The following is a 25,405-nucleotide window of genomic DNA, read 5'->3' on the forward strand; positions in this document are numbered from 1 at the left end:
CTGCTGCCACAGGACTACCCATCGCTCTTCCTAGACCCCAGGCGAGTCAGGCCCACCAACCACCTCTTCCAACCAAAAGGGGAATCCTACCCTTCCCGATAAACACGGCTCCTTAATACTCTATACCAATACTCCCAGTGACAGGGAACTCATTCTGTTTTTAAATGTCCTTTCTACCCGAGTACTTTATACCTCTGATTAATGTCAGACTTGAGATTCACTGACCACAATTTAAATTAAAAAAAAAAAAAAAAAAAAAAAAAGAAACTGGACATTTCCCAACGATGATAAATAACCATGACCCCAAAGAAGAGATCTGAGGGGATGTCTCCCATCCCTTACGAGGTGATGGACTATGGGGAGAGAATACTGCATACCCTGTTAAGACAGGAATGGGCCACCAGCTGCAGCTGGTCATTAATCAGGGTTCTTGGGCTGGGAAAAACAGTTTCCTCTTTACTTCTGGGCAGGGGAGGGAAGAAAGATGTATTTGGAAATTAAGATGGCAGAAAACAAATTACTTATGAAATTTTTTTCAAAAAAGGTCAAGATGAATTAAAAGTACATGTCTGTGCACGCTCCTTCCTCCAAGCCAACAACTGCCTCTTCTCTGTGGTGTGGAGATGTCCCTGGGGCCTCAAAGGCACGGGCCAAACATCTATGCTCTGGCCAGTCCTCCTAAGCTGCGTGTCTCTTTGTGGGGATCAGAATAATCACCGGCATTTTAAATTTACCAAATGGTTTTGCTCCATGCACAAATCCCACACCACATGGTGGCTAGAATGATGTTCCCCTTTTCCAAATGTGGGTGACAAGGTTCAGATGGCAGCTGTCCAAGGTCACAGAGTAACTAAAGGGAAGAGCCTGGCTTGGGACCCAGGGTTTCCTCACCCAGTGACCCCCAGGTTTTTTTCCACCATGCTTTGACACATCTGTCCAGAACAACTCTTGAAGCCCCTCTCCCACTGTCCTCCTGAGAGGTGTGCGTGGGGGCTATAATCTGTGCTGTTGACGACATATGCACACAGAAGAAATCATGGAGGCTTGAAATATTAAACACACACACACGTACACAGCTCCCACCTCTGCCGGTGACTCATTCCCTATTCTCACTGCTCAATTGATCAAAATCATTTGCAAGTTATTTTAATGGAATCTTTTCCTGTTGGAGGCCTGCAGAGCTGAGCAGCTCCAGCGCTGCCGGGGGGCTGGCTGAGGAGGGAGGATAAATGGCTCCCACAGCAAGGTGCCCCTTAATTTTGGTTTATTCACCAAATCGAGAGGCCCCCTGACAGTTTGTTCTTCTTCCCTGGGAGGGCAAGTCTTCATCATTAATAGCCTTCTCCCTGCACGGGCTCCCTAGCCTTCTGACAAATGGCCTCTTCCTCTCCAGGAGGGTGGCAGGAAGAGCCTTCATTAGTCACTGGCTGGGCTACCAGAGACTACACTACTTCATTGGCCAGCCTTCCACCCCATCCCATTCCTGAGAGAACTGTGTGGCTTCAATACTATTACTAATGGCACTTCAGTTATACAAAGCACTTTACCAATATTACCTTATTTGACCCTCACAATAATCCTAGAGGTAGGTGCTAATATTAGACCCATTTTACATATTAGGAAAATGAGAGAGGCAGAAGTTAAGTGATTTTTTCATAGTCAATAAGTGTCTGAAGCCATATCTGTACTCAGTTCTTTCTGCCTCCGGGCCCAGCACTGTATCTACTGTGACAAGTGCTGCGTCTGTTAAGTCAGTGTGATTCAGTTTCTCCAGCTCTTTAAATTTTACTTTTCTCACAATAATCATAAGAGACAAATATTATTATTCCAATTTACTAGGAGATAAAATGGAGACTCAGGAAAATTTAAATGACTTAGGTCAATGGATGCAGGTACAAATTCTGCCCTTTGATTCCCACTACCCATGTGATTGTAGGCAACTCAACCTTCCCCAGTCTGTATTTTCATTTGTAAAATGAAGGAGTTTGATGGCCTCTGAGATCCATCCAGCTTCAGACCAATAATGTTATGATTTAAAGCCAGAAGCATCTTTTACAGAGCAGCCAGGCCAATTCCCTCATTTAAAAAAAAAAAAAAAAAAAAAAAAAAAAAAAAAAAAAGATGGGTCTGAGTCACAGAGAAATTAGCTAACTTTCCCAAGGTTATACAGCTGGACCTAGACAAGTAGTTTGAATTCAAGATTCCTGTGAAGATTCTATGAAGATGAATCCACACCCTTTCATATTTCCAGTATTTAGCACAGTGCCTGGCATATAAGAGGTGCTTAATAAATGAGGCCTGACTGATAAAACGGTAGTCTTCCCTTGATTTGCTACAGGACTTGACAGTCACTGGCTTTGACTTTGATGCTGATAATATAGGTGTTTTATCAATCAGCATGGATTAAGCTCTTAGAGGGGCAGAGGATATAGATGGAAAAAAAAAAAAAATCAAGTCATCCATGCCCCCAAGGCTCCTTGTATTGTTGTATTGGGGGAAAACAACATGTACATATGTTAGCAGTAGAGGCTTTATCCACACAGCTAGGAAGTGGCAGAGCAGGGCCTTGACTGGCTGATAGGCCCTCTCAGCACTGTTTCTGAAACCTCTTGCAGCCTTGTAATCTTCCAGCATTAGTGGTATAAAGCATATTGCAGGCCACCGAGTCCCTGATCTGCTACTTGCTAGCTGTGAGACCTCACAATTTTTCTGTCCCTCAGTTTCCTCACTGTAAAATAAAAAAAAAAAATAATAAAAAAAAATACACTCTTTTTTTGTGGTAAAGAAAGGTCTCTGGAAACTGACAAGCATCAGAAATATCCAGGCTGTGATTTTAAAAACTAGAAGATTAGGTCCAGAGGAAGTAACAGCTTGAACTCTGCCACACTGTGAATAAGCAGCAGGGCCAGGCCAAAAAAAAAAGTCAGGTCTCATTTTCAGTTAAGGATTCTTGAGGATACCCCTCTTCTCCCAATTCCCACTGCTCAGGCGATGAGGGGCAGGTAGCAACTATTGGATCCAAGAACCCTAGCAAATGGGAGCTTTACTTCTGATGGGGAAGCCCTCATGAAGCAATGTGGATGGATGAGAAGGTCAAAAAATTTTCGATTTATTTATTCATTTTGCTTGAATTCACTGAATCAGGTAGCTCCTAGGGAGAAAATGCAGATTGGCAACCATGGCAATATATACTCTGAGAGACTTGCCAAGGCCACAGAGCTATTAAATCACTTGTCCAGGATCCTGTCACCATTATGTGTCAGAGGCTAGAAGAATCATTAATATTGTTCCTCTATCCATTAGACAATCCCAGCTTGTATTCATAAAGGCGGGTAGCAAAGCACCAGAGTAGTTAGAACATTGAACAGTGATCAGGAGGAACTGAGTTCAAATCCAATCTCAGACCAAAGACCTTGGGCAAGTCACTTAATCGTGACAGAAAATAAATAAATAAATAAATAAATAAATAAATGAAGTAAGAAAATGAGAAGCCAGCTTAGGAGAGAAAAAAAAATAGACCACTTGACTTAATCCTGTTTGCCTTAGTTTCCTCATCTGTAAAATGAAGAAAACCTCAAATGGGATCATGAAGAATCAGATATGGCTGAATAACAATAACTCTACGAGGCAGAAAGCTCAAGAATAGCTAACAAGTTTGCTAAATAATAGCCACCAAACAGCATTTATGTAGTAAGTTAAGGTGGCAGAGAGCTTTAAAAATATTTCATTTTACCCCCCACCCACCATTTCTACAAGATGGGCACAAAACACTATTTCTCTTGGTTACAGATGGGGAAACTGAGGCAGACAGGGTTGAGTGAAGATGCTCAACCTCATATAGCTAGTAATTGTTTTGAGGCCAGACTTGGAGTTAGGTATTCCTATCTATGCAGCACCTAGAGTGGACAAAGCTGGTGCTGGGGCTCTTGTTACTTTTAATTTGGGGCCTAACATTTTAGGAAGGACACAAATAAAATTCTAGTTCGTCAGCAGGAAATAGAATATAAGGAGGGAGAGAGAACTAAAGCTGTCACATAGGAGAATCACAGATGTTAAGAGCTGGGGATGTCAGGAATAGAAAGCCTAACACTTAGGGGACACTGAGCACTTTCCTCAAGTATCTGAAGGATGTCATAGGGAGGGAAGATTATGTTTAAGGAGCCCCAGACTCTCAACAGGCCTCAAAGACCAGTCAGTCTAAGTCACATAGTGGCAAAAAACCCATGACAATGGGTAGAAGATGAAGAGGCAGTCAGGTCATAGGACAGAAGCCTGGAATGGAGCTAGGATGGAGTGGAATTCAACAATTCTGCCAATGGGAGCTGCAAGAGTCTCTTTGGTTTTTAATCACTCTATCCTCATAGAGGACACGTAGCACAGTGTCCAGGGACATAGTTGAAGCTTAACATGATCTTACTGGATCTAGAAACAACCCACGTGAGCAAAGTACTACAAGTATGACTATCACTCTTTAGCAAAGGAACACACAAGGAAACAAGATCAGAGGTAAAAGGGCCTGTCTATGGTCTTACAATAAGTACCAATGTTAGTATATAAACGCAGTTAATTCCAATCTAAGTCTACCTATGTCACACAGGAAGAAGAAACTAATAGTGAAAAAAAGATGATTGGGAATATTGGGAGGAAACCAAGACACCATTGTAAGATTCATTACAAAAAAGGAGGGAAAACAGGCTTAGTCTGACACTTGTATCTTAGGATTCCACTCTTTGTCCACTTTTGAAAAACCTTAGTCTTTCAAGAATCCCGGCCCACTTCTCCCATTCTTTACTATTTTACCTGGACCCTCTTGGTTAAGCATTTTATAGGGGAAAGTAGGCAAGGAGGAGTAGAATTCTCAAAAATAAAATCTAAATGAGGGAAAAACAAATTATTTCGTTCAAGAAGAAAAAGGAGATATGTCTATAAAGAAACAAAATATCTTAACAGTATTGTAGAAAAGATAGAATGCTCAGGGCTCAACAATTGTACAAGTAAGTGGCACAGGAACCAATCAAAAGGCCAGAACTAAAGAATTATCATAAACTCTTTAATGTCTACTTGGAAAGATCTTCAGTAGGGTACTCCACTCAGGGAGATGTGCTGAGCCTACTGGTGGTTTATATTTTAATCAATTATTTGGATTAAGGCTTAGAATGCCTATTAAATTTGTAGATGAAACAAAATAGTTAAGATAGCCAACCACAGTGAAGCCAACCACAGTGAATAGTAATGTCCAGATTAAAAAGTCTTAAAAGTTCTTGGAAAGATTTAGAATTATATTAAGAGTAATCAAAATATCTATATTCTGTTCTAAAAATCCCAATGCTAGATATACAATAGATATAGTACTTTCTTTCTTCCTTGTTTAAAATAATATTGTTCAAAAAACTTATAGCAGCACTTTTTCTAGTAGCAAAGAACCAGAAGGAAAATAGATGACCACTGATAGGATAATAGCCATGTAATATATGATTTATAATATTTTTTAATTAAAAAAAATTTTTTTATCTTAAAAGCTGAGGCAATTGGGCTTAAGTGACTTGTCCAGGCTCATAGAGCTAGTAAGTGTCAAATGTTTGAGGCCAGATTTGAGCTCAGGTCCTCCTGACTTCAGGGTTAGTGCTCTGTCCACTACACCAAGTAGCTGCCCCTTAGAGTACTGTTTTGCTGTTAAGTAAAGATGAATATGAAGAATACCAATAAGCACGGGAAAATGTATATGAAATCATACAAAATGAAGCAAAATTAGGAAAACAATATACACAATGCCAACAACGTATAGAGAAAAAGCATCTCCCCTAACCTTGCAATGGAACATAAGTCTATTAAAATGGATAAGTTTGAACCTGATGAACAGAAAATGTATATTCTCTCTTTGCAGAAGTGGGAGAACACTGTGCATACTGAATCTTGGTTGAAACGTTCATTCATTTTAATAAGCCATTTTCCCATTCTCAATTTTAGTCTTTGTCATAAGCAATAGTCCTTCCATTGGGGGAGGGTTACACTTGAATTAAGAGATGAAGAAAAAAAAAATGAAGACAGAAATGACAAATAAGATGAAAAATAATCATAACAGACTAGAATGCCGGACTGAATTTAAAAAGACAACATATAATGGGAATAAATTGAAAGTCTTTTCCTTTGGTTAAAAAAATCAGCTTCTCAACCAAGCTTATAATGGAAAAGGCATGATGACACAGCAGTATTCTTAGGGGTTTTAGTGGACTGCAAGTTCAATGATCCAACAGTATAATATGAGGGCCAAGAAAACTAATATAATTTTAGGCTGCATTAAAAAACAGTTCTGCTTGTCTGTCAGATCCCATCTGGAATAATACAACATAGTTTGTGGGGTCACATTTTAGGGAAGTCACTGATAACTTTGGGAACATCTCAACCGGAGGATGGCACCCAAAAAGGTGAAGGACTGGAAGATTGTGCCCTTATGAATACTGGCTGAAGGAACAGCAATGGAAAAGCTATCCGCCTGCATTTAAGAAGATGGAATAAGGAAGGATGACTGAACTTGTTCTGTTTTGACTTGAGATAAAAGAAGTAGATGTGGTAAAGAAAAGCTGACTTCCTGACTTTTAGAAATATCCCAAAGTGAAAGGGGGCACCTCCAGAAGCAGTAGGTTTCCTCTTCCTGGAGGTCTTCAAATCTGAAGTAACATTTGCTGGGTATACCATGGGGATTATCTATTAGAGCTGGAAGAGATCTTCAAAACTACTGGGATCCAAATCCCTCATTTTATAAATGAACAAACTTGGTTTCAGAAGTGAGAAGGAATTTGCCCAAAGTCACCGAATAAGTAGGGGAACCAGGATTACAGAATCACAGAACTGTGCCCCTGAGGAATGAAAAACGTTAATAATGTTTTAGTCATTTTCAGTCATGCCTCTTTGTGATTCCATTTTTAAAAAAAAAAAAATTTTTTTGAGCAAAGATAGTTCGGGTTTACTATTTCCTTCTCCAGCTCATTTTACTTGATGAGGAAACTGAAGCAAACAGGGTTAAGTGACTTGTCCAGGGACTATATAGCCTAGTGATTGTCTGAGGTCACATCTGAACTTGGGTCTTACTGACTTCAGGCCCAGGGTTCTATTCACTGTGCTGCCTAATTGCCCCCATATTAGTATGATAATGGAATACTCAGTTATCCACATACATCTGCTAGAATTTTCTCTCTACCAAAAGCAGAGAAGCTAATAACTACCTGATGGGCCATCAGAGGTATTCAATACTGGATCTCATTTTCCTTAATAAAGAATAATTGGTTGTGGGGGTAGAAATGATGGGAACCTTGGGAAGGATATGATCACTCCATTCTAGAGTTTATGATAAAGAGGAGGAAATTTGGACTTAGTCTGAAATGTGCTCTAGGAATTTTTTTGGGAAAAAATTCAATGAGTTTATAGAGGAAAGAAAATGTAGGATCTCACGTGGTAAACTATTTCTGGGGAAGTCAGATCAAGAAGAATAAATCTGAAGAGATCAATGAATGCAAAGGCAACTCTCACCACTTAGATTAAAAAAAAAAAAGTAGGAATCAAGTTGAACAGAAGATGAACAGAAAAAAGTAAAAGTAGTGTCAGGATTCTAAAGCTTAAAATGGGCTGAGCAAGGCCAGGAAAGGTCAACACAATAAAACTTTCACAAAGCTGTACTGGGAGAAAAGGAGGTTCAAAGAAAGGACAGACCTTTGCTTGGGATAGATGAGACAATGGTAACTGACAAGAGAGGGAAAGCGGCTTGATTCTTGATTTAGTTTGTTTTCTCTGCAAAGAATAATGATCTTTTCACCACAAGTGACAGACAAAAATGATGAACTCCTAGAGATGTGCTTGAGCGGTGGGAGTAAGGCAATTGGTAGAGGTGAGCCAATGGCCTAGGGAGCAAGATGCTAGGCCATTGGCTATTTCCTACTTTTGTAGCCGGGGAGAAGGCACTGAATCCCCTCCCTGGTCTGGAGTCTCCCACTGAAAGGGGAGATGCACCAGTCTATAAGGAGTTGGGACTCCATCCTGAGACCAAATTCATATAAACAAAAATAAATCTAAACTTCTCGGATTAAAAAACCCACCTCACCTCATCCCAGTGATTCTGGACCTCCCTAAAGCCTTCCTCCATCATACAAATCCCATTCCCCCCCAACTTGCTGCCCTTCACAGACCACTCTAAACCCAGCCATCTGTTCTCTGGAACACTGTCTCCAGAAGCACCTTGCTTCCTTCACCTTCCACTTTTCCCTTTCCTCTTCTCCCATCTTCTGAATCTCCCTGATGACACAGCTCCCTCCTGACTGCACTTTCACTTATTCTCCCAATTCTGGTAGAGCTGCTTATGCCCCATTTTGACCCACAAACCACCTTTACTCAGTCAACTCCTTTGAGGGGCACTCACCCCCCATGTACCTTTCGGTCGTCCTTTGGTGCTTGACACACTGAGTTTTCTGGACACCATTGACCCCTCATTGTGTGTGATCTCCTTTGCTGGATCTCCACTCAGGTCACACCCACTACCTGTGGTAGTCCCACAGGACTCTATCCTGGGATCTTTTTTTTCTTCCTTGGGTACTATCAGCTTCTAAGGATTTCTCTGGGCTGATGATTCTCTCTCTGCTGATCTCCAGACTTATATCTCCAACTGTCTAAAGGACATCTTGAACCAGACCTTCCAGAAACATCTTAAATTTAACATTTCCCAAACCAAGCTCATGTTTCCCTTTTTGTCCCCTTCCCTTCTAATCAGGCCAACACAAACCTTCAAATTTCCTGGGCTCCCACCCTAGATGTTATCAGATCCAGGGGTAACTTGCACACCATCTCCCTGCCCTTCTTATCCAGTCTAGTGCCAAGGCCCACCTTTGCAATATGTGTGCTTCTCTCTCCCGATGCTGCAACCTCTCTGGGGCAGGCCTTCCACCTCACAAGTGGTCTCTCCCCCACTGGAGCCTGTCCCTCATTCCGCCGCTGAAGTTATTTCCTAAAACACAGCTTTGTCATTCTTCTAGGAGGATGAATTCCCAACAGTTCCCTATCATCTTTTGAATGCAAAAAAATCCTATTTGACACTCACAACTCTTCACAAGCCGTACCATAACTTCTCCCCTGCCCCCTTATACTATACCATGTGCTTTTTCTTTGGTTCAGTGCCATTAGTCACTGTTTTTCTACAAACTCTCGCTCTGGACACTCCCTAGGCTATCCCTCATGCTGGGAATGTTTCTATCACTGCCTATAGTCTTCCCAGGCTGCCTTCATGTCCCAATTAAAATTCTACTTTCTTCAGGAAGCCTTTCCCAGTCTAATTCTAGTACCTTCCCCTTGATTAAGAATTCCCCTAATTTCCCATATATAGCTTGTTTTTAAGCATTTGTTTGCTAGTAGCCTCTTCGATTATACTATTCTTCACTAATGCATTGGTGGTGAAGTTCTGAAACGATCTAACCATCCTGGAGAGCAATCTGGAACTCTACCCAAAGAATTATAAAAGCGCATATTCTTTGATCCAACAGTTACTGGGTCTGTATCCAAAGGAAATCATAAAGGAGGGGAAAGTACCCCCATGTGCAAAAAAGTTTGTAGCAGCTCTTTCTGATAGCAAAGAATTGGGAAAAGAGTGAATGCTCGTTAATTGGGGAATGGCTGAACAAGTTGTGGTACATGAAGGAAATGGGATATAACTGTTCTATAAAAAAACAGACAGATTTTAGAAAGGCCTGGAAAGATTTACATGAACTGAAGCCAAATGAAACAAAAAGAACCAGGAATACATTGTGTATAGTAACAGCAAGAATATGCGATGATCAACTATGAAAAACTTGGTTCCTCTCAGGGGTGCAGTGATCCAAAGCAATCCCAACAGACTTTGGACAGAAAATGCCATGTGCATCCAGAAAAAGAAAAAAGAAAAAACTATGGAGATTGAATATAAATCAACACATGCTATGTTCACTTTTTTTTTAAATCTATTTCTCTCCCCCATTTTTTTTCCCTTTTGCTCTGATTTTTCTCAACATGATTCATGAAACAATATGCATTAAAATAAACTAGATAAAAAAATTATACTGTCCTTGAGGGCAGGGGATATTTTTAGTCTTTCATTATATCCCCAGCATTTAGCACAGCCTGGCATACAGCAGACACTAATAAAAGCTTACTAACTCAGTGAAATTCTGATAGCTGCTATTTATCAATATCCAGACCATTCCTCTCATTCCTTCAATGAGTTCAGGCACACAGCCTCTCTCTCTTCCCTTACTCTGGCCCCTATCTGGGAAGGACATAAACAGTTATACAGGACCTACTGTGCATCAGGCATTGTGCTAAATGCTTTTTACAAATACCACTTCTTTTGATCCTCACTGTATAGTAGGTGCCATTATTAGTCCTGTTTTACAGTTGAGGAACCAGAGAAATGACTTGTCCAAGATCATACAGCTAGTGAGTGTCTAAAATTAATTTTGAACTCACATCTTCCTGATTAAACCTAGGGCTTCATCTACTGAAGTTACCTGTCATATCTTGTGCAAGGGGACTTCGACATACACCATAGTGTGACACTCCTTCAAATTCTTTAATTTCACATGACATTTCTCCACCCCAACTCAGCCATACACAAAGACAGTCCTACTTTTGATTTGCCATTACTTATAAATGCACTACTTCTATATTTACTTTTCAAAATTCCTGTATCCAGATCAATATCTATTTCTACTACTTCTGCTCTACAATACCAAATCCTCTTTGTTCTCACCATGACCCATCCTTCTGCCCCTGAATCCACCTCAACACTAGCTCTACTTTCCCCGTTTCCCATATTGACCCCTGGTGAACCTATTGGAGCCTTTTCTTAGTCATCCTGCTCTGCCAAGCCCCAATTTTGGAACATTTCCACCATCTGTTTCTTTTATTACCACACATAGGCTATTGAAAACTTAGAGAAAAACCACGCAATTGTTTTGACTGGGTCCATGATAAATTTACATTGCATATTCTCAATTGGGTCCTTGCTGCCAAGGTAATCCTTTTACCATTTCCTAATTAACTTACTATCTCACTCTCTACAATGGCTTTTTCCAAACCTTTTCATCCATCCTCAAACCTCCTCCCATGGCTCCTTTCTAGGCAAGAACCCCAACTCATTTTCCTAGGGAAAAAATTGGGGATATTCTGTTAGAAAGCCCAGATAGCTTTTGACACAATCTTCTCCTTTATCCCTGTCACACAAAGAGGTGACTTTTCCATGTATACACCTGATTCTATTCTATCCTGTCTTCTCCAACAGAATACCTTCTCTGTCAACCTCACTATAGCTAACTTCATCTCTATTGGTTGCTTCCCTACTGCCTACAAACCTGCCCATGTTTTTTGTTCAGTCATTTTTCAGTCATGACTCCATGTGGGGTTTTCTTGGCAAAAGATACTGGAATGGTTTTCCATTTTCTTCTCCAGTTCACTTGACAGATGAGGAAACTGAGACACACAAGGGTAAATGACTTATTCAGGGTCACACAGCTAATGTCTGAGGCCAGATTTGAATTTGGGACTCAGACTAGGTATTCTATCCACTGGACTATTTTGGGTATATATCACTCTTTCCAGTATTTTATACTACTCCCTTTCAATCAGGATGGGTAGGGTCAGTCTTCAGAATTCCTTTTCTTAATCTTTTAGAATCTTAGATCTTCCTTACTGAAATGTTAGGTGACACTTCCTGCACCAAGGTTCTACTTAAGCCTCCAGTTAAAATTTTAAAAATTTGCATTTACTTATGGACATGTAAATTCCCCAAGAGAATGGAAGCTCCTTGAGGGTTCTTCCCTTTTATATTTTCCTTGTAGAGTCTAGTCTAGTATATTCAAATAGTAGGTATTTGCTTGCTGAATAGAGTAGCATTAATAGTTAGCTGTTCCTTCCTTTGATTCTAAATCTACCTCCCTGAAACATTCATTTGCTTCTTGTTCTGCCTTCGAGGTGCTATCAAAATAAGTCTATTCCCTTTTTAACAGCTCTTCAAATATCTGAAGACAACCATCCCAAATTTTCCCTCTTCTCCATGTTAAATATTCCTAGTTCCTTCAAATGAACCTTAGAAAATTGATACGCATACAATCCTAGATGACTTCCTCAGGGCTTGTTCTGCCTGTTCCCAGAGTAAAGGAAGCACAGCAAGGGGCAGAAGGCATAGGGAGGCAGAGGTTAAGAGCTGCTTAAAAATAGGAACGGGTTGTCTTAGGATCAGAAAAATCAAAGTGGGGACAGGAGAGACTTCTAATCTACTCCGCCTCAGTTCCCAGATGTTGTTAGCTATTAAGTATCTAAGATAAGTTTTATGTTCACATCTAACTCCAACTGTGGCATCCTATATACCTTGCTAGCTCTCTCACTTTCCACACCTTAAAGGGAATGACATTACTGGAATGGTTGGTTCACGAAGAGGTTGGATAGTGTCAAATAGTGTCAGTCTGGAGTTTTGAGTTGAGCATCTCTTGGGTTTCCCTTTCAACTCTTCAGTTGTATTTCTACACCAAATCTCCACATAATCCTTAACTAATATTTAGGGAAAAGAGGTATAAACCTTCTGCAAATAATGTCTACTGGGCAGTGGGACACATTAGATGTTGCTAAGAAGTGATCTTATATTCCTAATTGTATTTCTCTTAGGCTTATATAATTATTTTATATTTCCTAAATATTTTCCAAGAATTCTGGGTGTAAGCAGGAAGCAGCCAGTAGAAGATTAAAAACCTATCACAGACATAATATGTAGAAAGCTGAAGACTTCTGTGAGCAAAGTAAAAAAGAAAGTATCACCACCTGTGTTTTCTCCCTGATAAATTAATATTTCAGGTTTCTCATGGTACAAATTTCACAAAGCTCCTTTACATGTATTTCATTTAATTCTCAACAGGCAGGAATTATTGATTTACTCCATTTGTAAGAGTCAAATTAGATAAAATTAGATCATAGGACTTATGACAGAACCTAGGCTAACTCTCTCAAGTTTACAGATAAGGCCATGAGAGTGACTTGATCAAAGTCATATGGGAAATTTACAGCACAAATTTGAATTCAGGTCCTAGAGTTCAAACTCAGTCAGTGCTCTTTCTATTACTAGACTATTACCTTTAATTTAAGCTTTTTTATTTTTATATCACATTCATTCCTGGATTTTCTCTCTACCCCCATTTATGTAGAGCTCTTTTCCCTAAAACAGATTAAGACTTAAAACTGACACATCACGATGCTCCACATCCCCCTCCCTATGTTTCTAGGTAAAGGTAGGTGTTTTTCCTTTTCTTTTCAGGGCCTAAAAGAGAACATTAAATACAGTGTTCAGCTTTTAGCAATTTTTTTTCATTCACGTTATTGTTGGAGTCACTGTATATATCATTTTCTTTGTTCTATCTTCTCTCCTTTTTAAAGATGTCATCCCATGTTTCTCCTCACATTTGTCATTTCTGTTGGACTATGAGCTCTTTGAGAACAGACATTGCTTTTATACCCTTTGTAATTCTAGGACTTCAATACAACCTCTGGCACACAGAAGGTCATTAATGAACTCTCAGTGATTGATTTCTTACAGTACAATAATATTCTACTATTATTAAAATATCAGAATTTGCTCAGCTATTCCACAAAAGAGCACTTTCTATTTTCAGTTTTGTAGCATTATATTTTGTTATAAGACTTCTTTGACCTCTTGGGATTCTATATTCCCAGCAATGGCATCTCTGGGTCAAAGGGTTAGAACTTAAGTCAGTGGATAAAAGATTTCAAATCCCCAAAACCATAAGGCATTTTAGAATGGCTTCCAGAAACTGGGGGAAAGGTATAACTGGGAAAGGATGATATTTCTCATGATTTAAAATTATTGGACCAATTCCTAACTCTACCAAACGTGTACTAGTGTCTGTTTTCCTACAACTCTCCAACATGGACTATTTCTGTTTTTTGTCATCTTTGCCAATTTGCTAGGTGTGAAGTAAAACCTCAAGAGTTGCTTTAATTATATGCTGCCTAATTAAAACTGAGGTTTCCTGACTTTCAGTTAGACAACTTCCTTAGTAGCACACTTTCTCTTTTATGAACATAATAGTATCAAGGATTCCCCCCCCTTACTCTATTTCTTACTTTTTGCCCTTCTAACTGGCAACTGATGAGCGCTAATATGTACCACAGCTGGGGAGCAAGGGGATTTGGAATTCTTGAACCAAAGTGCACATCATCATTGCTACCAATCCAACCCAGAAACCCTGAGGTGCTCAAATTGTCTGTGGTGGCTGTTTTGCAGGAGATTTTGTCAGATAAGAGTGTCTATAGAATCAGTAGATAGAGGGTTCCAAACCCCAAAGCAACAAGGACTCTAAAATGAACAGTAGAAATCAGATGAAAGGTATAAAACTGGTGGGGGGGGGAAGGGAAGAATACTTAATGGAAACCAAAAGCCTCTATTACAAAGTAAGATAAGCTATCTAGTTAATCTTCCTCCAGAGAATTCACCCTACAATATGTTGTAGATGGATATAACTGAAAACTAAAAAAGAGCCTTAGTGACAGTTAAAGCCTTCTTTACATTTGAGGAAAATAGAAACAATTTGTTCAAGTTCCCACGGACTATAAGTAGCATCTCTGACATCAGATTTAGGGATTGTGCTAAACTAGAGGCTACTCTAAATCTAAATCTAGATTTGATCCCAAATCCCTTATGTGGGCTTAAACCCTTTGCTCTCATTTTGTAGCCTTGGATCAGCTATTTGGTTGCCCAAGCTGACATCTGTCTAGGAGTAGCTCATAAACATCATCTCTGGGATGATTCTAACTAGGTTCATTTCCTGAGTCAGCAAAGAGGTATCATGCTTTAGATATCAGTCTTTCCAACTGGCTCAGGATGATTTCCTGGATGGTGGGCGGCTGTTGTTTTTTTTTTTTTTTCTTAAACCAAATGAACAGACAAAATTGAGTTTCTAACCCTAGAAAGCCGAGACCCAAAGAAGCCAAAGTAGGAGGCTCCAATTAACCAGATAATTTCCATATTAAATCTCATTATAGAGTAAAATTGGCATTTTGGGTTTTTTTGTGTTTTTTTTTTTTTTTTGGGGGGGGCGAGAAGCAGTTGAGGGGAGGAGCAGCTGTGTGGGAAGAGGAGGGTGGATGATGTATAGGTTGATGAGTGTTCACTAAATGACTAGTCTGGCAACCACTGAAACTTGGGAAAACCAAGCAAAACAACTTTGAGGGAAAGCAGTAGGACTGCATGGGATCACAGGAATTAGCCCTGGAAAGAGGTCATTGAGATCATCTTTGTACCTCATATTAAGGCCAGGGAGAAAAAGTGATTTATCCACATGAAGAATTTAGCTCTTTACAAACTGTCTCCTCTATCAGAACACGAGCTCCTTGAAGGCAGCAACTCTATTTTTGCTCTTCTTTGTGTCCCCAGCACTTAGCACAGCATCATGCATACAAATGCTTTCAAGGTAATTGTAGACTTACAAACTTGATGCCTCAATTGGTTCGTCTCTGATGGATTTTGGTTGTAGAAGTAGAAACTAATGGGCAGAGGAAGGACTAACATACAGACTAAAGAATTTAGTTTTTGCTTCACTCACTCTCCCACCCTAAAAAACTCAGGAAGGGTTCAAGCAAGAGAAAGAACAAGTACAGGGAAGATAGTTTTACTCTAATTTTAAGAGATTTCAGGATTTAGAACTGAAATATCTAATCTTTTCATTTTGTATATTGGAGAAATGAGACTCAGAGTGATAAAAGAAGACTTGGTTCAATCCCCACCATGTATAATAAGCAGTAGATCTGAGATCTGAACCCAAGTTCTAACTCCAAATCTTTCCCTTATAACATAGTGTCTCTTGGTTTTATCAGCTTTTGCAGGCGAGCATGAAAGCTAAAACTGCCTCAATTTCTTTCTCCTCTTGTCTTTGTGGTAAGGGGATAAGAAGCAGCATGAAAATACTATTTATGGATTCCAAACATCCCTTTCATCTCCTATATGCCTGTCATTCCTTCCTGTGGAATTTGTTTTACTTTTTAAGTCAATTCCCTTGTCCCCCAGTCTTCTTTTTTTTTTTAAATGGAAAGGGAAGAAAACTTCCTCTTCCTCTTATCTAGGGGGATAGGCAAAGAAAAAAAGGCTGAGGAAATTATACCTGCAATCCCCTTTCTTGGAGATGTCAACTTTTTGAGAAAGGATTACATCCTCCCATAGTCTATAACCCTACTGCTTGCTTCTCTTTGTGACAGAATATATTAGGAATTCTTGTAGGGAGTGACCTTTAAGTTAGGGATGCTACTGAGGACTGTTGTCTAAATATCAGTTGAAATGCATAATCTCTTACGACTCTGACAGCTTTGAGATTCTTTGACCCAGGGGAGCATGGCACAACTTGTAGAGAAATACTAAGGCAGGAAGGGAGAGAGGACAGAGTCAAGATGGTGGAAAGTAGACAGGACACTGACTGAGTTCTCCCCACCTTTCCTCACAATCAATGCTAATTCAAGCCTCAATCAAACAGATTTTGGAGTAAGTGACAGAACCCACAAACATTCGGAGTATATTATTTTTTCAGCCTAAGATATTGTGGAAGGACTTCAAGAAAGGTCTGTCTCAACTGGGCCTAGAAAACATGTTTCAGTGCAGGTGTGATGCAGGGGAATCTAGGGGAGGCTCTTAGCCAAAATACAGCATAGGTGGGTATTCTGTCCTGGTTCGGAAGGCCAATGAATCAGCAGATCAGCTGTGAGACCTCCAACGCAACTCTAGAATGTAAATTGTGAGCCCCCAAATTCCAGTATAACAGTAGGACTTGGCCAGCTTATCTAGCACAGTGAGAAAGCCTGCAGCACCACCAGCCCCAGCGAGAGAGGCCCCTGTTCCCCTGTAAAAGAAGTTTGGAACAATCTCTCCTGTGCCTTAGGAGCAGAGTTCAATTTTTTAAAATGAGCAAAAAGCAAAAAAAAAAAAAATCTCTGACTATAGAAAGCTCTTATGGAGACAGAGAAGATCAGAAAGCAAAACCAGAGAAGGCAAAATGCCATCAGGTGAAGCCTCAAAAGAGTTTACAAACTGGTAAGAGTTCAAAAAGGATCTTAAAAGAGAAAGAAGTAAAACAGGAAAAAGAAATGAGAGCTATGCAGGAAAGTTACAGAAGTTTGAGGAAAAAGACAACACCTTGGAAAAGGAAGCACAGAAACTGACTAAAGAACTTAACAACTTAAAAAAAATAAATTTGGTGAAATGGAAAAAAGAGAAATGCGAAGGCTAAATGATATCTGCATGGAAAGGGGGCAGGGCCCAAGTTAGACCAAGAAATGACATTGGCCATCTGCTACTAGCTGGCAAAGGTACAGTCAGTTCTGTCACCACACTGTACTATGCAAAACCAATAATAAAACCACAGAACTTAGGGAGGAAATGGGATTAGGGCAAAACACTCAAAAGCTTCATCAACGACATTTTACAAAAGGTGGGAATCTAATAAAAACGTAACAGCAGAGTTTTATACATGCAAAGTGGGTAAGAAACACATAAATACTACAAAGACAGTAGCCCCATCTGCAGCCTTGAGTTATGATATGCCTTCATGGTAGAAGGGGATAGAGCTAGTGTAGACCAGCCCTCTCTCTGCATACACACATTCCGAAGCACCAAGAAACATGCAAGATGGCACTTGATAAAGAACTGAAATTCAATTGTGGAAAATAGGGAACAACTGCAGTTTGAGGATTATTGTGAAGAGGTGCCATTTTCTATTTTTTTCACTATTCACTGAAGAAGAAATCATGCAGAAACAAACTTGAAATTCGTGAGATGCTCAAATTATTCCTTAATATACCAATTATGTTGGAACAGATTCACATTTTTGAAATACATGTTCCAGCAGAATTGACAGTATTTTAAGATTCTATGCTTTTAAGTTGTATTTTACCTGTTTTTCTTCAGTTTATTACTCAATTACAGCATTAAGGATGGGAAGGAAAACCGTGTAGGTAGGGCTCAGAACAAGGAAGGGATTGGACCCAGGCTGCAGAGCTAGTGAGCAGCCTAGCCACGATTCAAAGTTGGGTCACTTGTAAGATCTTTTGTGAAAAATGTCATCCCAGAGCCAAGTGAGCTAAGGCCTATAGAAGAGGAAATAGCAACTATCCAGAGTCTAGGGAATGGAGTTACAGGAATGGAGAGAGGGGCCACCAACCAACTTTTAGAGTGTGAAGAAATACCAAGAACCCTAGTTGAGGCTAGGGGTATGGTCCTCATTGTGTCTGCTTCTTAAGAGCTTAGTTGTGATTTAAATTCCCAGGAGGCAATATGGTACCTGCCAAGTTTATGAGCTTAATCTCTGGAGTCTTGAAGGTAGATTCATTCATCTCCACACACAGAGTGGTCTATACCTTTTTATAATATTGAAGGAACACCATTACAGAAAAAACAACAACACTCCATTAATTCTTAACATTAAAGTACAGGGAGACTTTCCTGGAGCCTGCAAAGGATGACGACAAGGGCCCATGGTAAGTGGGCAGGGGGACAAGAAGCCAAAGTGGAAGCCAGCCTTCTGAGGAATCAGCCAGTTTAAGACATTTGGCTCTGGCTGGAATAGTGCCACTCAGGCAAGGGGAACCTCACAAAAAAGAACTTAATCCAACCACCCCAAAATGAAGCCCTCATTTGCCCTCCTCCCTGGCATTACAGGGAATTGCTGTTTCTAATCCATTCCTCAAATACATGAAACACTGACTGTCAACAAAAATAATACTTTCTTCAGACTGTAGCAACTATGAATATATCTTAAAGAGACTAGGGGTGGTAAGAAAAGAAAAAAAAAAAAAACTAAGTCTTTTAACTTATTGCTTGAAGTGCTATTTGAGAAAGCTCTTGGCATCTTGTCAAACAACTTGGCCAGCATGCTTACTCGAGTCTATTTAAAACAAAAACAAAAAAGATATCCAACAAAATTTGAAAAGAAAAAGTGGTATCACTATGGGGAAAAACCCTTATGTCGGTGGGCAGGTGGGGGTCAACAGAAGAGAAGACCCTTCTCCACCCTCAGACTCTCTGCTCGTTTGGTGACACTCGAACCCCAGGCTGACCACATGGCACAAGCTGCTCTCCCCCACTACTGGGCTTCCACAGTAGCTTATGCAACTATGCTAAGCCTGTGACTTCTCTCTCATTAGAATGTTGTCTGGTGGCTGAACTTCCTCTCCAGAAAATCCTGAGTGTTCACTCTTCTGTTCTGCTCTCTCCACTCTAAGCCCTGTCTCAGGGGTCTCCTCTTCACCTAGGAGATGTACAGGGAAGCAAACAGGACAGGTTGGTTAGAAAGGAAACAGTTTTCCCAGACACTGGCATGATAGGCTCTGAGCACCTGTGGTCTCCAATGATTGGGAGCTGAAGGGGTAAAGAAGACACTCAGTGATCTTTTCACATCTTTGTACTCCCATACTGAGTCCCCAGGATCTTGTGGGTTTGGGTCCAGGCCACCTGTTTATAGTACTTCTTTTTCCCATTTCAGGGAGGATATACTCCTGCAAGAGCAGGAAGAGAGGGAAGACAGGTGGTTTAAACAGTTCAACTTTTATCCAGAGAAGAACACTCAATGAATTTGAATGACCCCTTGGGAAAGTTCAAATTTATTTCTCAATATTGAATCTACCAATTACAATGAGCTATTTAAAATAGCAATCAATTTGTGTTCACCATACTGAAATTTCAAATGGTTATGCTCCCTTTAAAACTTTTATCATGAAACATTTCCCTATCTTTCCTCTTAAAAAAAAAATTAATTCTATTTTCCCAGCTACCAGCTTAGAACTCTATGCATTGCCTTCACTGATGCAGAGCACTCTTTGGAAACTAAGAAAAACACTGTTTTTGAAAGAGGCAGCATTCTAGTCTTCAAGTTTAAAAGTATGTTAGCACCCCATCACTGAAGGCCGGAGGTTACTCAGGCATGCCAGATTGTACTCTGCCAGCTATTCTGAGAGCAAGTGGAGAGAAGAGAACTGGGTTGCTGCAGAGCAAGACTGAAGTCTAACAGAAATCTTAGAATACTTCAAGGGACAGCTAGGTGGTGCAGTGGATAGAGCACCAGCCCTGAATTCAGGAGGACCGGAGTTCAAACGTAGCTTCAGATACTTAACACTTCCTAGTTTGTGACCTTGAGCAAGTCACTTAACCCCAACTGCCTCAGCAACAACAAAAACAAAACAAAAAAACAGAGAGAGAAAGGGGGGGGGGAAACACTTCAAAAGACCCTTAGCATATTTCATCAGTGTTGGCTGAGCCCAAAACCTCGATGTCTCAAGTGAGACAATTCTAGAATTCCTATGTCTGGCCCTGCCTGTGGAGGGCGGCCAGGCTTCTTGGAACTCCTCCCAAACTCATCCAGGCTATTCCTCAAATCAACAGCACAGTCTGTTACCAGCTTCAAAATGGGGAAGACCTGAGAGAGCTTATTCATTCTTCGAGGATTCACCTCCATACTGCTGTGAAATATCAGAGGAGGACTTTAGCTAAGCCTCTAGGAAATTCAGGGCACTATTATTCTGATTGATTCTGCCAAGGAACAGCCTAAAGACAGAAGCACATCAACAGATTGGCTGCAAGGAAATTTTTTGACTACAGCTCTCAAAAATCTATCCCTAAGTTGTAGAGGGTTAGGGTCCATGTTGGTAATACATAAATTCTCTCTAAGAAATAAGAGATTCCTGAAATGTTACTATGTTACTAATATCTATGAAGTGGGTCTAGGTAGTTCTAAGCCAAGTTGGTGAGGTACAAGCTTTGGCAGAAGACAGACAAGGCTGTGAGTCTAGCCCAGGAATGGACAATATGACTGTTCCAAAAAGTCATATAGGTTCATGGCCATACATTGGTCAGAAGGTGCTTAATTCTTTGACCCCCAGAAGTTCTTGAAGGCCATTAGCTTCATTTGTATGGTCTACAGTGGCAGAAAGACAACCTTGCAAATAACAATTACAGATAGCTGAAGTGATAGCAAACATAGCTCCTGCTCCTCTAAGGTTTAAGTACTGTGAATAACTACTCTGTGAATAACCATTCTGTGAATAACCACTCTGTGAAAGGGGAATGGAAGGAGTCAAAAATCCCAAGTTCAAATTTTACCCATGAGACTGACTGAAAGGCCCCATCTAAATCACTTAACTTTTCTGGAGTTCATTTCATCATTGATAAAATAAAAGGTCTCTTTGGACTGTCTTTAAGGCTGTGTCCAACTCTCAAGCTATGATTCTGTGACCTTTTTCATAGATGACTCAACTAATGCTCAGAGGGACAAGCATGCTCCTCAGAGGTACCCACAGTCACACAGGAAGCCAGTATCGAATCTAAGTCTTCTGATTTACATCTCAGAATACAGTATCATCCCCACACTAAACAGGAAGGCATCAGAAGGACTCAGACACCAGTCATTTGTCTATCATCCTTCTAAATACTGAAAATGAGTCCCAACTGATATATCCCCAATATCCAGGAAATGTTACAATGTGAGTGATCCCTCCCTCTCCCCTTCTTTAGGTTACAGGAGTTTCCTGGAAAGGAAGAATCTAGAGATTCACAGTGTGGCCTCTATTTGTTTGGAAATGACATCTGGGTCTGGTAATTCCCAAAAGAAACCTTCAGTACAGTTTCTCTACAGCTGCAAATAATTCTTCACTCTTCATCACTGAGACAGGCAGGTACAGGCAGGTGACTAGGCGGGAGAGAAGAATAAGGTTGGTGACCCATGAATGATCAATTCTGGGGTAAGGTTAATAAAGTTAGCAATTCTTCTGAAATATTAATTTATTCTCATTTTCTCCATATGCTACAATTTGCCTATCAAAGAAAATTCAAATAGGTAAAGGAGAAGCTTTTGTTTGCGTGCATGTATGCATGTGCAAGTATTTTTATGAAAAGTGGTGAGAGAATGTCGAGAGGAAATTCTACAGAAACTAAGGCAGGACTTGACTAAAAGCCAAACAGAAAATCACCAAGATGACTCAAAAGATAACTAACAATTCTTCATTAATTGGGGGGAGAGGTGTCTTTCCCCCAACCTCCATAGACTTGTTCTCTGCATAGTGAAGGCAAACTTGGCTTCATGCTCCCAAGTCAAGCTGGCAAAATTGGCTGAGGAATGAAGTGTACTGAACAACAAGGTCTCTCAGGAGTCAACAATACCCGGCAAATTCTTCTTGGACAAAGGTCTTCTCTGACTTCATTAGCTGTTATGGGAACCTTAGAACACGAAAGTCAATGTGATTGACCGAGGGCCTAGAGACTATACAATCTGCCAGCTACTAACCAGAAGAGTTGTTCTTATCCTAAGCAACTGCAAAAGCAGAGGAGTGGTTCCCTATTATACCAGTTAGGAGGAAAGACCCTTAAATATTAAGATTATTGTTAATAATGAACAGTTTGGGATATTTACATTGTGTTTACTGTTTACAAATCACTTTCTATCTCATTTGTGCTTTATAAGAACCTAGCTAGGAAAAGCACACTTATTATTCCAATTTTATAAAAAAAGGAAACAAATACAGAGAGATGTTCAATGCCTTGCCCCGAATCACACAATCTGGGAAGTAGCAGTGAGGGCTGGGATTCAGTCAGGTGTCTGACTCCAGATCTGGTGTCCTTTCTGCTACAGCCCATTTTCCATTCTAAAATCCTTTCTGTGCTCTTGCTGGAATGATTTTTAAGCCTATTCCCCAATCCCCAGCTTACCTGGTACTGTGAAATCCTGAGTGTAGATGATGTCGTCCTCAATGTCAAAGAGGTCATCGTCCTCTTCCTCATTATAGCCATGCAGATCCTCCAGATAAGGCACCACAGTCATACTTCGCCACCTGTCCTTGGTTTCTGGGCTGGGAGGAATGGGGACCAGGGCTTCTGCCTGGGGGTGTTTCTTACGAAACCAACTGCAAGAGACCAAGAAATTGTCAATTCTGGTCAAACTGATGGGGTGGTTATTACTCCCATTTAATATTTGATGCCATATTTAAAGTTGCTGGTGTAGACAATTTCTGCATGGTTTGGAAAAGGAGCTAGTTAATTTTAATCTTAGAATTTTAAATGGGGCACTGGAGCAAAATGGAATTCAATAGAAGAGAAGGGTTCAGTGAATGAAGGACTTTACTTCAAAAGTCTTGTACTGGAGCATCTGAGTCTTGGTAAGACAAAAAACTAGCACCAGGTCCCTCTAGGATAAGGCATAAAGGATATGAGCCAACAGGAGACCAGGGACAGAGCCCCAGTACCAATACTTCCTGGCTATGTGACCATGGGTAAAGCTCTTAGAAATTTAGTAGTTTCATCAATAAAAAAGATTAACTACTGGTACGATTTATTTCATGGGGTTGTTGTGTAGAAAGCCCTCCGTAAACCTAAAAGCTTTCTAGAAATGGGAGTTATTATTACAGTGAATCCCCAAAACAACTTTGCAAAAGTGTAAGTTGCAGAGCTGGTGCCAATCTGCACTGATAGGGAGTTTCCTATACCAGTGAAATCACAGGTCCCTCTCCCAAAACTACAAGCCAAAACTACAAGTAATTAAAAAAAATATGTATTTTAGTATATACTTCTGTTTTTTTTTGTCCATTCCAGATACTTATAAGATTGAGATATGAGAGGTAGGACTAAGCCAGCAGCCCTCTATGCTGACTATTTTCAAATCTACCTTAGCCTACCCCAAATTCTGTTGCTCTCCACATGCCTTTCAGATTATCTCAAACTGGATGTCTGTGGAAATCTTTAACTCAACATGTCCAAAACTAAAATCATTATTTTCCCTTAGCCCCTTCCCCATGTCTATAGAGGGCAACATAATGTTCCCTTAGGCTTGAGGACTTCTGTACTCCTCTCTCTCATGCCCTACAACTAAGCCTAGGCCTCAGAAATTTCACATTTCTCTAATATGCTCCTTCCTCTCTATTGATGTTGCACCACTTTGGTCCAGGCTCTCCATCACTTGAGGCCTGGAATATTGCAACAGCTTGCAGATGAGCTGGCTTGCCTCAAGTCTCTCTCCACTCTAATCCATTCACCCACCAAAATGGTTTTCTCTTAAGTAAAGGTCTAATCTTGTCAGTCCCTTATTCAATAAACTCCAATGGTTCTTGAGGATCAAATGCAAAATTCTCTTTAGCATTCAAAGCCCTTTCTTACCCTTTTCAGTCTTAAAAAGTGTGCAAACATGTTGAATATATATTGGATTACTTGCCATTTGGGGGAGGGGATGGGGGAAAAGAGGGGGAAAATTTGGAACACAAGGTTTTGCAAGGTCAATGTTGAAAAATTATCCATGCATAGGTTTTGAAAATAAAAGGCTTTAATTAAAAAAAAAAAAAAGAAAAAAAGTGTTAAAAAAGGTGTAAAACATGTTTACATGTTTCTCTCTGCTATGTATTCTTTGATCCAGTGACAGAACTCCTGTCTCTTCAATGTATAAGATACTCCATTTCTCAGCCACAGGGATTTTCTCTGGCTGTCTCCACACTTGGGAATGCTCTCCCTCCTCATCACTGTTCCTTGGCTTTCTCTAAGTGACAACTAAAATCCCATCTTTTACATGAAGTCTTTTCCAATCTCTCTTAATTCTAGTCTTTTCCCTATGTTAATTTTCTCCTATTTATTCTGGACTTAGCTTCTTCACACATATTTGTTTGCTTGTGGTCTTCTCCCTTAGAAGAGACTGTCTTTTGCCTCTTTTTATTTCCCTAGCACTTAGCATATAGCAGGTGCTTAATAAATGTTTACTGATTGACTGACAAACCAGGACAGAATACAAGGCTCCCACCAAGTCACCACCTCGTTGTTTGCATCTTTAAGATGGACGCTGTAGAATAGTAACAAGAGATTCAATGTCAATAACCCTCTATAAAGTTGAGGTATTTAGTGTGTAAGATATCACTAATAACACATGTACTACCTACCTTACAAGATCACTGTGAGGAAACACTACAGAAATTAAGAGTTGTGGTAATTTTCTGATTTTAACTGAGCGCCTCTGAGTGGTGATGCTTGACTGTCCATTAAAAGGAATATTTTTTCTCCTGCACAGTCACACTTGGCTGAATAATGGCAGCTATTTTATCCTTTGTCCTCTCTCCTCTCAGATTTCCCTGGAGTTTCACTATTCTTTTAATACATCATATGTTATATGATTCTGACTTCCCATCTGTCCAGCCAAGAATATGAACAATATGGGTTTTCATTTGATCAAGAGTCAGATAGTCTTCAATCATCTTAGTCCCCATAAGAACTAAGGCCAAAAAGGAGCATCTCTTTACAATCTTCAATGTTTGTTCTACCTGTTCCTCTAGGTTTAGCTACTGGTTAAAAAAAGGGGCTTGAAGCACAATCTCCAGCATG

The 25,405-nt window shown here is 40.1% G+C and overlaps 1 protein-coding gene across 3 annotated transcripts in view; it reads right to left on the bottom strand.

The window, feature by feature from the left end:
• Positions 1–25,405, bottom strand: part of STK11 (serine/threonine kinase 11) — a 155,345-nt gene that overhangs the window by 18,065 nt on the left and 111,875 nt on the right. Inside the window, exons 8-9 of one of the 3 annotated variants that reach the window (XM_074305029.1) lie at positions 22,760–22,953; positions 18,411–19,310 (exon numbers count right to left, since the gene is read on the bottom strand). In XM_074305029.1, coding sequence (XP_074161130.1) covers positions 19,180–19,310; positions 22,760–22,953 — 325 coding nt within the window. In that variant the 3' untranslated portion in view covers positions 18,411–19,179. Of the gene's footprint in view, positions 1–18,410; positions 19,311–19,347; positions 22,271–22,759; positions 22,954–25,405 lie in introns of those variants that run through there. The other 2 variants (XM_074305038.1, XM_074305019.1) reach the window with 2 other exon arrangements.

The sequence above is a fragment of the Sminthopsis crassicaudata genome, chromosome 1, assembly GCF_048593235.1.
Source record: "Sminthopsis crassicaudata isolate SCR6 chromosome 1, ASM4859323v1, whole genome shotgun sequence".
NCBI lineage: Eukaryota > Metazoa > Chordata > Mammalia > Dasyuromorphia > Dasyuridae > Sminthopsis > Sminthopsis crassicaudata.